Source organism: Hypomesus nipponensis, chromosome 11 (assembly GCF_054491055.1).
Source record: "Hypomesus nipponensis isolate SF chromosome 11, ASM5449105v1, whole genome shotgun sequence".
Taxonomy (NCBI): Eukaryota; Metazoa; Chordata; class Actinopteri; order Osmeriformes; family Osmeridae; genus Hypomesus; species Hypomesus nipponensis.
The window spans coordinates 18,138,153-18,150,000 of NC_140371.1; the positions used below are offsets into that span (position 1 = coordinate 18,138,153).

The 11,848-nt window shown below is 46.7% G+C and overlaps 1 protein-coding gene across 1 annotated transcript in view; it reads left to right on the forward strand.

Annotated features, from left to right (window-relative positions):
• Positions 1-2,011: 2,011 nt before the first annotated feature.
• The window catches only part of anapc1 (anaphase promoting complex subunit 1), a 28,759-nt gene continuing 18,922 nt past the window's right edge, over positions 2,012-11,848 (forward strand). Inside the window, exons 1-19 of the mRNA XM_084709753.1 lie at positions 2,012-2,188; positions 2,811-3,047; positions 3,173-3,334; positions 3,460-3,502; positions 3,691-3,791; positions 4,218-4,300; positions 4,383-4,456; positions 5,066-5,211; positions 5,562-5,797; positions 6,010-6,237; positions 6,514-6,609; positions 6,692-6,782; positions 6,960-7,025; positions 7,141-7,278; positions 7,769-7,912; positions 8,568-8,628; positions 9,932-10,119; positions 10,270-10,344; positions 11,009-11,289. Coding sequence (XP_084565879.1) covers positions 2,835-3,047; positions 3,173-3,334; positions 3,460-3,502; positions 3,691-3,791; positions 4,218-4,300; positions 4,383-4,456; positions 5,066-5,211; positions 5,562-5,797; positions 6,010-6,237; positions 6,514-6,609; positions 6,692-6,782; positions 6,960-7,025; positions 7,141-7,278; positions 7,769-7,912; positions 8,568-8,628; positions 9,932-10,119; positions 10,270-10,344; positions 11,009-11,289 — 2,426 coding nt within the window. The 5' untranslated portion in view covers positions 2,012-2,188; positions 2,811-2,834. The remainder of the gene's footprint in view (positions 2,189-2,810; positions 3,048-3,172; positions 3,335-3,459; positions 3,503-3,690; positions 3,792-4,217; positions 4,301-4,382; positions 4,457-5,065; positions 5,212-5,561; positions 5,798-6,009; positions 6,238-6,513; positions 6,610-6,691; positions 6,783-6,959; positions 7,026-7,140; positions 7,279-7,768; positions 7,913-8,567; positions 8,629-9,931; positions 10,120-10,269; positions 10,345-11,008; positions 11,290-11,848) is intronic.

Genomic DNA, 11,848 nt, shown 5'->3' on the forward strand with positions numbered 1-11,848 from the left:
TATGAAACAGATGCTGAATCCTTTGTCCAGAAAACGTTTGTGATCATTTGAGAGAATGGACACTTCCTCCAGATAAGTACATCCTATTGATACTTGTCAGATTGAAAGCAGTCTTCTGACTAGTAATCTCTAATATGAAAGTCCATGTTGCTTATTTAACTATTGCATTACTGTAGACTACTATGTCATTATCATGCGAAAAATTCATCAACACATTCCCATGTGGAATGGAAAGAACCACCAACAGAAAACACCTGTCTACTTTGTGAGTTGTCTGCCAGGGAATCCATAGCTTCTTAGAGGTTATTGTAGTTAGCACAAACTCTTCCCTAAACAGGGGTGATGTGTTTGTTTCAAAATTGGCCCTGGCAGGTAGACGTGAGCTTGAACACAGAGGAATACGTAATAGGTGGAGACTAACGTGGCAACTGACAATACCACCCCAGTCACCTCTTGGCAGTTTGCCAGTGAAACACGAATTCACCACCCAGGGGGTGACATAATGATAATAGTATCAGCTAGACTCTCTGGCTAGCCAATCAAGTTGAACTTTATTGTTGTGTGTATTAAAAACTGAGTTAAATACTATCCATCAAGCACTTGCACTCATGACACACAAACACAGGTTTGTTTTACTATCCTAGAGAGGACTGACAATTCACCTTCATAATTGTGTAATGCCTGACCCCTAATCCTAACCTCAACCCTTTATGTAACTCTAACCCTAACACAGTTTCTAACCCTAACCCCCTTCCCCACAAGGAAATTATTTTCTTAGTTTACCATCCTTGTGGAACTAGACCACACACACACACACACACACACACACACACACACAGGAATATGCACACACTGTATTGTACACTTACACACACAACTAATCCGATGGCAGTGGCCCCCATTTTGGGCCCTAGAGAATTCCCTAATGTGGTTTTGTTCTGGTAAAAAAAATCCTGCAACGGATCAATTAAACAACCAGCTCTTCATTGTATCGTAACTAATGCTGTAAAGTTATTTGTTTTTCAAGCCACATGGAAGACATTACATACAATAATATCCTTTCAGATCTTCATTAGTCTTCTTAAAGCAACGAATCCTTACCCACAGTGCTCTGGGGACCTCGGGTCATCCGGACCAATCACATTACAGCTTTGTCTCTCTGGTCTCTCGCCAAGTTGCCCTTTCCTTGTATCCTCAAATGCTAAGAAGACAAATTATAAATCTAAGATCGGAATTCAATCCAAAATTTCTACACGTTCTTTTGTGGGGTTTTGTGGGTTATTCTTTGTTTACTTTCTTTGTAATACAGATTGCTGATGAATTTCAAAACCTTGTAGAATAGCCTTACACTGGTAATATCTCTGATTATGCTGCTGGACGCGAGGAAAGAGTAGTTACTTTCAGAGACACATTTGCGGGAGAGGCACGAGCAAAAACCTTTCACATGTTAGACGTATTGCTATTTTTTCCTTGTGATTGATATTCATGTGTCCGGAAATCAAAACCGTATTTGAAATTTAAAACACCACAGCAAATAAGAGAAAAGGCAGGTGCGTGAGAGGGACACACAGTGGTTTCCAGACAATATACAAAAACAATCAAATTCAATAAATGCAACTAAAAAAAACAATTTGTTATTGTACCAGGGGACATACATATATATTGGTAGAGAGCACAACCTAGTTTGGAAGAGATGCCCGGGGAATAGGCGACCATTTAGTCACTATTGGGTTCATATTGACCTGACACATCTGTTCCGTGTGTCACCTGGACTCGTGAGCATCACCAACGATATTCTGTCCGTGTACCACGGTATGAAGCCCCAGACATTCCCTCCTGGCTGCTAAGAGGAAAGTGTAGATTTTTCAATAATTTTCCTCTCTTATCATTCATTACAAACACTAAAACAACCCCCTTGTCAGTGTTCATGTGTAAGAAATGTTCATCGCCATACGTCATGCTGCCCTATTCGGTCTGTGATTGGTTGAAACAAGGAAGGCGTGAACCTCGGAGTCAAGACAGGAACATGTCCGCGCACATTTGAAAAGCTTATTTTGCGATCTTTACCTTAATGGGTTGACTTAAGTAGTGTTTATGCTGATATTGGTCATCACCCGATACACAAGTAAGGGTTAAATAAGTAAAAGACAAGGACTGCGAGACGATACAGACTATTCCTTATTATCAGGTTTGCGCCGGTCTCCTTCTGCTTATGCTAACGTTATCTAGCTATCTAGCTAATATAGCTAACGTTTTAGCAAGGTGAGCTGACCATGTAGCTAGTGCGTGACAGATTTGAGAAGCTAGCACTTGGTTTAACCATTGGCGATATATCGAGGCCTAGGGTTATGTTTGAGCTCGTTATGTATTTTAATTGGACGTTTTTGTGTCAATACTAGGACACGAACTAGAGCTAACTAGCTGTAGCAAGCTTTCTGTAAGTTGAGTCTTTGCCACTCAATCAACTGTTACCCAAAACAGAAGGGGTAACAGTTAAGACTACAAACATTTAATGATGGCATGCATGCATTGCTGGACTGAAATCACCGGTCTTTACATCACTACTGATCAACTATCGTGTCACATAGTTATAGGCTAGCTATCGTATTACAACTGTTAAACTACTGCTAGCATGGTTAATCAGAACACACACCTCCAGCTACACGTGAGTGACACAGTGGAAACATCAGAGCTAGCCACTAACCTGCGCATAAATAAGTGCTTGAAACAGATTATAGCTATATTAAACCTAGTGAGGACCGCCTCTTTATTAACAATTCCACTTCTCCCCGTCTTGTCTTCTTCACCAGAAATAATGCTGATATCTGGAACTCATGTCGAACGTGTATGAAGAGAGAGCCACAATGATAGCCGCAGGGGAATTGCAGTCTTTTGTCCCGTTTGGCCGTGAGCACTGCAAGAACCACCCGAACGCTGTGAACCTACAGCTCCGTCAGCTGCAGCCAGCTTCTGAGCTCTGGTCGTCAGATGGGGCCGCTGGCCTGGTGGGCTCTCTCCAGGAAGTCACTCTACAGGAGAATGAGAGGGTACATTTACAAGTTAAAAACTCAACATCACAATATTATTTCGTACCTTGCTTACTCCCTCCTTTCCATAAATCATAAAAGTGAATCGCATCCCAATTGATATACTGGTGGTCTCTGTTCTGCAGGAATGTTGGCAGCTGAGGAAGGGTTGTGTTGGAGACAGTGGTGATGTTGATTATGAAGAGGAGCTGTATACAGCAGGTAACATGGTCATCTGGAGCCAGGGCAGCAGGAATCAGGCCTCCAGTGTATACAAGGCCTTCACTGTGGACAGCCTGGTGCAACAGGTAGGCCTGCTAAACCCAGAGTGAGCTTGGCATGTTGTCAACACATTAGTCTGTCATACAGATTGTTGTTGTATTCAGGGATTATCAATTAATTCATGTATTTATTTTAAATGTATTTTATCTAGGCCTTATGGTGCAACTTTGGTGTTCCACAAAAGAATAAGGATGGTAAGTAAGGAGCACTTGCTTGAAAATACTAGCTTGCCTGACAACACGAGGTTCTGACTCACTCGTCATTCTAGAGCAGCAAGGCTTACTTACTGACTTTCTTTCTTAAGGTTTTTCTTATTTGGCAATAGTTCTGATGATGGGTCAAGTAAACAAACAAAATGTGTCCCTCTCCTCCTCACGTACAGAGCATGAAGTTGAGGAGCAGACCGTGTGCATCGTCCAGAGCACATGTGTCAACGTCCACAGCGTGTCCGGAAAGGACTTCATCTCCCCGTTGCCCTTTCAAGTGAGAACCTGGCCTTCCTGTTCGCCTGCTTACTCATTTGTTGGTTTGTGTTGGATGATTGAAATTGGGGGAGGGAGTGCTGCTTATGTAGAAGGCAATTACAGTAGTTTTACACAGCTAGTTACATTGTGATATTCCCCAGGTTCTGCCTATTGTCTTCATAAGCAGTTATAATGGATGATTTGGCTCACTGACAGCTGACAAGAGGCTGTTGCATGGAAAAACACCATTAGTCCGGATGTGAATTAACTACCCTTGGCGAGAGCGTGTGTACATGTCTACCGTGCGTATTTATGGGAGTGTGTGCTGTTATTTTTATCTATACCGACTAGTCATAATTAAGTAAGGTTTGTTTACCCGGCCAGTTGCGGGAACCCCTTGAGTGCGTTGTCGTTGAGAGCCAATCAGGTTTGTGTTCTTTCCCAGGTCTCCACACTGTGGCCCACTAAGTTTGGGCTGCTGCTGGAGCGCAAGAACACTGCATCTGACGCACCTCTGAGCCCTATAAGGTACGCACACACACACACACACACACACACTTGTTGGCATCTGTTATGTACTTAGGGCACAATGACTGTTTGAGTTTCTCAGGGAGCCACTACCTACAGTGTTCAGCATGCTGCATCCTCTGGATGAGATCTCTCCGGTCATATGCCGACCTTCAGGTGAGCTACAAGCACTCGCACCAACGACTTACATTGGTCGGGTTTCCCAGATTCGTTAAGAAGCTATTAACGCTAAGAGCGTCTTAAGAACGTTCTTAAGACGCTCTTAGCGTTAAGAGCTTTTTAACGAATCTGGGAAACCCAGCCATTTACATTTAGTCATTTAGCAAACGCTCTTATCCAGAGTGACTTACAGTAAGTACAGGGACATTCCCCCCGAGGCAAGTAGGGTGAAGTGCCTTGCCCAAGGACACAACGTCATTTGGCACGGCGGGGAATCAAACTAACAACCTTCTGATTACTAGCCCGACTCCGTCACCGCTCAGCCATCTGACTCCCTGTAATATAAGGCATGACTTATTTCCGTTGAGTTGAGTGTTCTATAGGTTTCAACATGTTGTACACAAATGAGTCCCACGTGGAGGGCTGTGCGTTATAGGCTGGATTGGTCCTCGGTCATCATCATGCAGTGGGATGCCTGGATGTTCTGTTCAGTCGATCTTAATCACTGCCTTGTTAGTGCTGGTTAAGAAGGAGGCTCATCAGGGCCTCATCTCCTGTGTGTGTGTGTGTGTGTGTGTGTGTGTGTGTCTTTTCTGTGTCTGGCAGGTCTGTTCGAAGCAGCTAGTGTGCAGTATGTGTCGGATAGCACCATGAAGATAGTCTTCACCTGCAGTGAGCCTTCCATAGTGGTAACCTACGACACCGTCCAGGGAAACCACTCTGTGTGGGCGCTGCACAAAGTCACGTCTGAAGTAAGATAAAGTAGTAGTTCAGTATTCACATTTTTTTAAAGGTTTTCATTGTGACAATTTTAGATTAGAGTCTAGTTACGTAATATCCATGAGGTAATTCAATTTACAGCATGCAGTGCAAAAACAAAGGTAATCTGATAATACATTTAAACAATTACAAAAAACATTCATTATTTTAAACACACTGCATTCTTGTTGAGCTATGTAAAGTTGGAAGGGGTTAACATAATTAGCAATGCTAACGAAATAAACAATTTCACTTACATTTCCTGCAACACATTTATCAGACGTAGTACTGCTGGTAACCCTCCGTTCTGATGCCAACCCTGGACCGTGCTGTCTGACCCCAGGAGCAGGCTGCCATGCTGAAGTGGCCCGAGCAGATGGGCAGCAGGGCGCAGCAGGGCCTCGTGGGGCCCAGCTTCCTGACCTCTCACCTCAGGAGCGTCCCCCGGCTCGACTCCCCGATCGGGGTGGGGATTGGCTCCCCCCTCCACTGCCACGCCCTGCACAGCCGCATGACGTCATCTCCAGGCCACCACTCGCGGACTCACTCTCCGAGCATTTCCAACATGGCCGCCCTCAGGTCAGATTGGGCTGTGGGTGTTTACGAGAGTGCGGACACTATGTAGGGTATCCTGCATACCCTAACCCTAAAACACTCGCTCACTCCTCAGAGGGAAAATCCAGGATCCAGAGAAATCTGGCTCTGTTGGAGCAGCTTGCTTTAGGTAACTAGCTCGAGACTCTGGAACCTCAGTAATACTCTGTTTCTTCTTCTCTTGTCCTCTCCTCCAGTCGGTCCCACTCCCCCGGCATGGCGGCACCCTCCTTTACGGGTGCAGCTCGCTTCAATGTGTCATACCACTCCCTGTCCCCAAGGGGGCATCCCAGTTTACTGCCCTCGCCCAACAGCACCGTCAACGAGTCGCTGCTGGGGCCAGAGATGGAGCCCATTGTACCAGACCTCTGCATGGAGCAGCTGTGGAGCGAGCCAGCCACTGCTGCCCCCACAGGTAACAGGCAGTTACTACACTACTATATTGTCTTTTAACTTGATTTTGGAATGATGTGTTCATCAAGCAGGTGTCTGTAAACTGAGCGGTGTCCACATACTATTGGCCGTGTATGGTGTATTTTGTGGGATCCTTGCAATCCAGTTTTTGCAGTTTTTGAAATGTCTGTGCTTGCTGAATGGGTAAAGACTTGTTTACTTTATACTTTATAATTTGGTTATGTATGGGTTATGTGTAGGCTTTTGCTGTTGGGCCTTGGAAGGTAAACTGTGTGTTTGTCACCCAGGGAGATGAGCTGCCAGGCATCAAAGGTTTTTTTGACCTCTGACCTCTGTGAGAACCACTACCTCTGCTTCCTGGTGGAGTCCCACCAACAGCTCAGGTCAGGTCAGGCAGGACCAGTGTCTCGCTCTCTCGCTCTCTCGCTCTGTTTCATATATGTAACAAGTATGTTGTTTTCACAGGTGTGTTAAATTCATAGAGAGCAACAATCCCTCTCAGCTTATTTTCCCATCTGTGGTCTCCCTTTCTGCCAAAGATGCTGCACCTTTAGAGGTAAAGTCCACCAAACAAACAGCGCATTTATTGTTCCTTCATGGAGTGATGTGTTCATCAGTTTTTAAGCAATAAATCACCATTGTACAACACACAACTATAAAAACCTTTACAATGAATAAATCCTGAAGGTTTAGATGGAACAATCTGCCTCAAACTGTTCTTCTTCCCTCACAGCACATAGACGCCATGTTGGTTCTGGAGACCAATGGCAGTCTGGCTCTGTATACAGGAGTCACCAGGGTAACCAAGAACACAGTCCTTCCACACAAACAGCCCACTTCCTGACTAGCTTTTCATTCCTCCATGTCTATTGGTTGATTTGAATTGTCCCGCCCTCCATCTGATCCTCTCCCAGGTGAGCAAGGTGTTCGTCCCCGGCCTCCTATCCCCCAGCTTCAGCTTGTCCAATCAGAGCGGCCAGCAGAGCACCCCCATCGAGGGTGTGAGCACCCCTGCCAAAGCCACTGGCAGACACCTCCGGACCATGGATGAGGTACAATACTCCTCAACCCATGGATATGAATGAATGCTGTTAAATCTGTTTGATGAGACTGGAGATTATTACCAGTCAGACCAGCTGGCGGTCTGATAGGAGCAGTAAGTTTTAATAATACTAATGGCCCAACTTCAGTCTGAACCTGAGTTTTCCGCTGTGGCCGTCATTATTCTATGTCTATAAAAGGAGCCATTAGGCCTTCTGTAGAACTTACTCCTGTGATGGATGAGGACTGCGTAAACGCTGTGATCAATACTGTAATTAGATTGCTGACCCGAGATCACAGCGTGGCTGTTTTTTACCTTTACAGATGAAAGGGGGGGGGATGATACACTAAAAATAGTCCTGTCAATATCATGTATGAAAGCTGAATTGTTGTTGTAGATTACAAAGTTTCAGAAGAAGACCAAAGATTATCAAGGAGGATTGTCTAGCTGAGGAATGATGACATTTCCTGACTTGAACTCTGACCTTCCCTATCTCCCAGATGGCTATGCCGTCTCCCGTGTCAGAGATTAAAGGGTCAACCACCAAGCTCCCTGATTGGTCCTGGCAGGACGACTACCCCTTCCAAACAATGGTTCCATACATCCAAGCTCTCCGAGACCCTGTCAGCAACAGGGTGACTCTGGTGGGTCTGTCTGTCTGTCTGTCTGTCTGTCTGCCTGTCTCTGCCTGGCTATCTGGCTGCCTGTCTGTGTGTCTATCTGTCTGGCTGGCTGCCTGCCTGTCATCTGTGTTCATGCATTTGTGCAACAAATAATGTATCAAATGGCTTTAAATTGATACTACATAGTGGGTGAGAGGAGATCTTTGTCTACACCAACTTGTATAGCTGGCTCCCCCCCCCCCTCCGTTCTGCTCCACTCACCTCCTGAACACAACTCTTTTTGTCCTTTCCCCTTCCCCTTATCGCCCCCTCTTCACGGCTGTCATTCTCTAGCCCCAGTGCAATATGTGACTGCTAGTGACTGGTCGACCACTTTAGGGCCGTCTTCATGCCATATTTGATTGCTTTTGACTCCTGCAATGTGTCAATCTCAGGCAAATCCTATTGTGACATCTGACATGTTTGGACAGCACCAAATGTGTCAGTTTAAGGGTGGTTTGGGTATATGAACTTCAGCTGCTTGCAAACGTTGACCTATGTATGCACGTGGAACGCTTCCACCAGAAAGGAAGTCGGTTACTTGTCAGATTAATATTTCGTGTTTTTGTGGGATTCAAATTGTGCTCCTCCCCCCTATAATATTGAGGAATTTATTCTAAATGTTTTTTCTCTTTAGGAGCTCAGTAATGGCACAATGCTGAGGATATCCATCCCTGAAATCGCCACATCTGAGCTGGGTAAGAGCCACCTAGAGCAGGGTGAACCAGACTGATATGCATGACCAGAGACGGTGGAAGGGGAGAGTTCCGGCACCGAGCTGAGTCATGCTGCCGATCGCCTCGCAAAAATTGGGTTGAAGTGCTGCGAGCCACAGGCTGTCACATACTGACGTACAGCAGCCTGTGGACCGGGGAGGGAGGGGAGCACTCCGAGCCCTCACTCCAGCCCACACACACTCACGCACACACACACGTGCTAACTGATGATAATTGCTTCAGCAGATTGGAGGGGTGTTGCTCCGATGTCCAGTGGTCCTGTTGGCTGGGGATGTTTGTCTGTGCCGTCCAGAGACCTGCCCGCTGCCTGCTGTCCTGTGTCCAGCACACAGGACTGCCAGGCACTGAGGCATATACAACATAAACATGAATGAACATCTTTTTTTTAAAAAATTTTTTTTAAGTGCATTTCCTGTTGCGATGTTCCAGGTCTGATATGACTTTTCGTTCATGACGTGTGGATTGTTACATGTGGTGCAGCCTGGGTGTCTCCTGTGTATACAACAGTGACTTAGTGACAGGAGACAGAACAGGCTGTTGTTATCTACTGCTGTGTAAAAGGTAAAAATGAAAAAGTGGGCAGTGGAAAACAAGGTAGAATAAGACTGAAAACCGATGAGTGTCAGAGCTAATATCGGGTGAATACCTCAAGGGGGACTGGCTATATCTAAACAGCCAAGGCAGCTTATTTTGTTGTAAAAATAAAAATCACCATAAGGGAACTTGTTCGTATTAACAAAATTGATAATTTCTTTTGTCTAGTTATTAAAGTCTTTGCTGACCCCCCCCCCCCCCCTCCCTTCATCTTTTGTTTCGGAAATTGGTAGCCAATTAGTACCTGGCGTTCCTCTGCATTAGTCACTAATTGATCTCTGAGATCAGGACTCGCTCTCTAATGGAATGGCATTTATCTTGTTCTGCTGTTCTACTCTGACCTTTTGTAGTTCTGTTGTCCAATTAAGATAGCAGGGCGGAGATGATTAGGTGTCTGATTGGGTGTAGCTTGGCGATGGCACAGGAGCTAATTAATGCGTGGTTGTCTACCTGCTGGCTGTGTTTTTTTTTGGGGGGGGGGGGCCGGGGGGGGGGGGGGGAGATGTAGCAAGTCGTGGTTTCTCAGGATGAAATATCATCGTCTTGCTTGGAAATCCTCTTGACTTGTCTGCTGTTGACCTACCCTCCTCGATTAATGACAATTGTCTTCTCTCGCTGTCTGTCTCTGTCTCTCTCCTCTGTCTCTCTCTCCCCCCTCCGGTGGCTGTAGTGAGGAAGTGTCTCCAGGCGATGCGGTTCGTCCTTCCTAAGGACGTGGCCATGAAGGTTCTGGTGAAGTGGTACAGCATGTACAACGCCCCTGGCGGCCCCAGCGCTCACCTGGAGTGGAACCTGTTCGTCACCTGCTTCATCAGCCTCATGGGCTACAACGCGGAACGCCTGCGCTGGACTCGCAACGTGAGCGCGGCCCCCACTTCCTGTTTCCAGCGGCCCCCACTTCCTGTTTCAGCTCGCACGCCCCCACACACGCTGCTGGAAACCAACAAGCCTGATGAGAAAGGACTAGTCGGAACTCCAGGCATGACCTTGCGTTCTTGTGCCCCTCAGCTCCATTTTGAAGTGCCCCTCTCTCCCGTGATTGCTGCCAAGAAGGCTCGGCCGGCCGAGACAGGCTCTGATGAGGTAGGCCGGACCAAGCCAGGGCCCTGGGTCTGTATCTGAGTGGGTCTGCTTTAGTCTGAAGTGAGAGGGCGTCCTCAGGGCCCTCTCAGCAAGCTCAGGTTGAAGAAGGGTTAAGAACATGCATCCATTTGGCCACGATGAGTCAGTCACCTTATTTATGGTTACATCGGCTGTTATTCTATTAATTCCACTACCAATTGCACTTGGCTGTCATGGTCACGCGGTCACTGGTAATGTTTTCATATTTTGCTTTGTTGTCGAGAGTCTGTGTGTTCAACATTATAGTTTTAGTAGGTTGCTAAAGTGTGCGTTTCTGTCTTCCACTTTTTCAAAGCCTGTTCGGTCGTTAGCGAATGAGCAAAACACTCAAAACGTTGAATGAGCCCCTGGGTAGTGTGACGTTCTAGAGCAGCTTGTTTACCGTATGTAGGACTGCATGTATTTAGGCTGACCTGCGGTAAAGGATGACTCAGGCCTGGATCAAACCTGTTGGATGGGTTTTTAATGGACCGGTCTTTGCAGAGAACTAACATAAACATGTTTATGTTAGTCGTGTTGCCTGAGGAGGGAGGGGTGCTTCTGCAATGATCTATTGTGTGTATTTATTTTGATCACTGGTGGGTGTGTTTGACTCTTGTGTTGTATTTCATGCGCGCGTTTCTAGGACTGGGAATACATGCGGGGCTGTCACTACCATCGGCAGATGGTGTGCAGGCTTGCTGGTCTGGAGTCCGTAACAAGCGAACCCTCTGCCGGAGACTCCTCCTCTCAATCCCAGTCCCCTCCCACTAGCCCCACCCTGCGGCTGGACAGCTCCGCCCCTCTGTTCCCCCACATCCCCGCCCTCTTCTACGTGCTGCACCTGCTCTACCAAGAGATGCAGCTGAACGACCTGCAGAGGGGCGGAGCCAGAGCCCTGGTCAGCCTGCTGCAACAGCTAGCCAGGTAGAAGGAGACAGTGTGTTTGGTGTGGATGAGAAGGAGATGCGTGCGTAGGAGTCAAACCACAGTTTGTGGTGTGTGTGTGTGTGTGAGTGTGTGGAGTTGGTGGTGATGTTTGTGCTCAGAGCTGGAGGTTGGGATTGGGGGGCCGTAGAAGAAGGATTCTCACAAAGAAATCGTCAATCTGATGATGGATCATCGGCAGACAGAATAGCGTGTCTGGACAGAGCCAGCGTGTTCTCTAGCGTCACAGTCCCAGTGATCCCACACACCTGGTGCTGAGCGCACACAGCCAGGTGACGTTAGTGAGACCAGGGTGCCCCCCGCGCTGTGGAACCTCACAGCGTCACAAGCCGCTCAGCTGTCCACATTAAAGGAAGAGTTCAAGTAGGGACAGTCAAGCACCGGTGACACTCATTTCACTGGAGTTTTGTGTTAATACAGGAGATGTTTGCTAACACACGCGCCACCATAGTTAAAGTGTTTTGCAAATTCTGATTTATCCATTTGAGCCATTCTGCTGAAGTGGAGGTGGTTATTGCTGGCCGTGGATTAATTATAT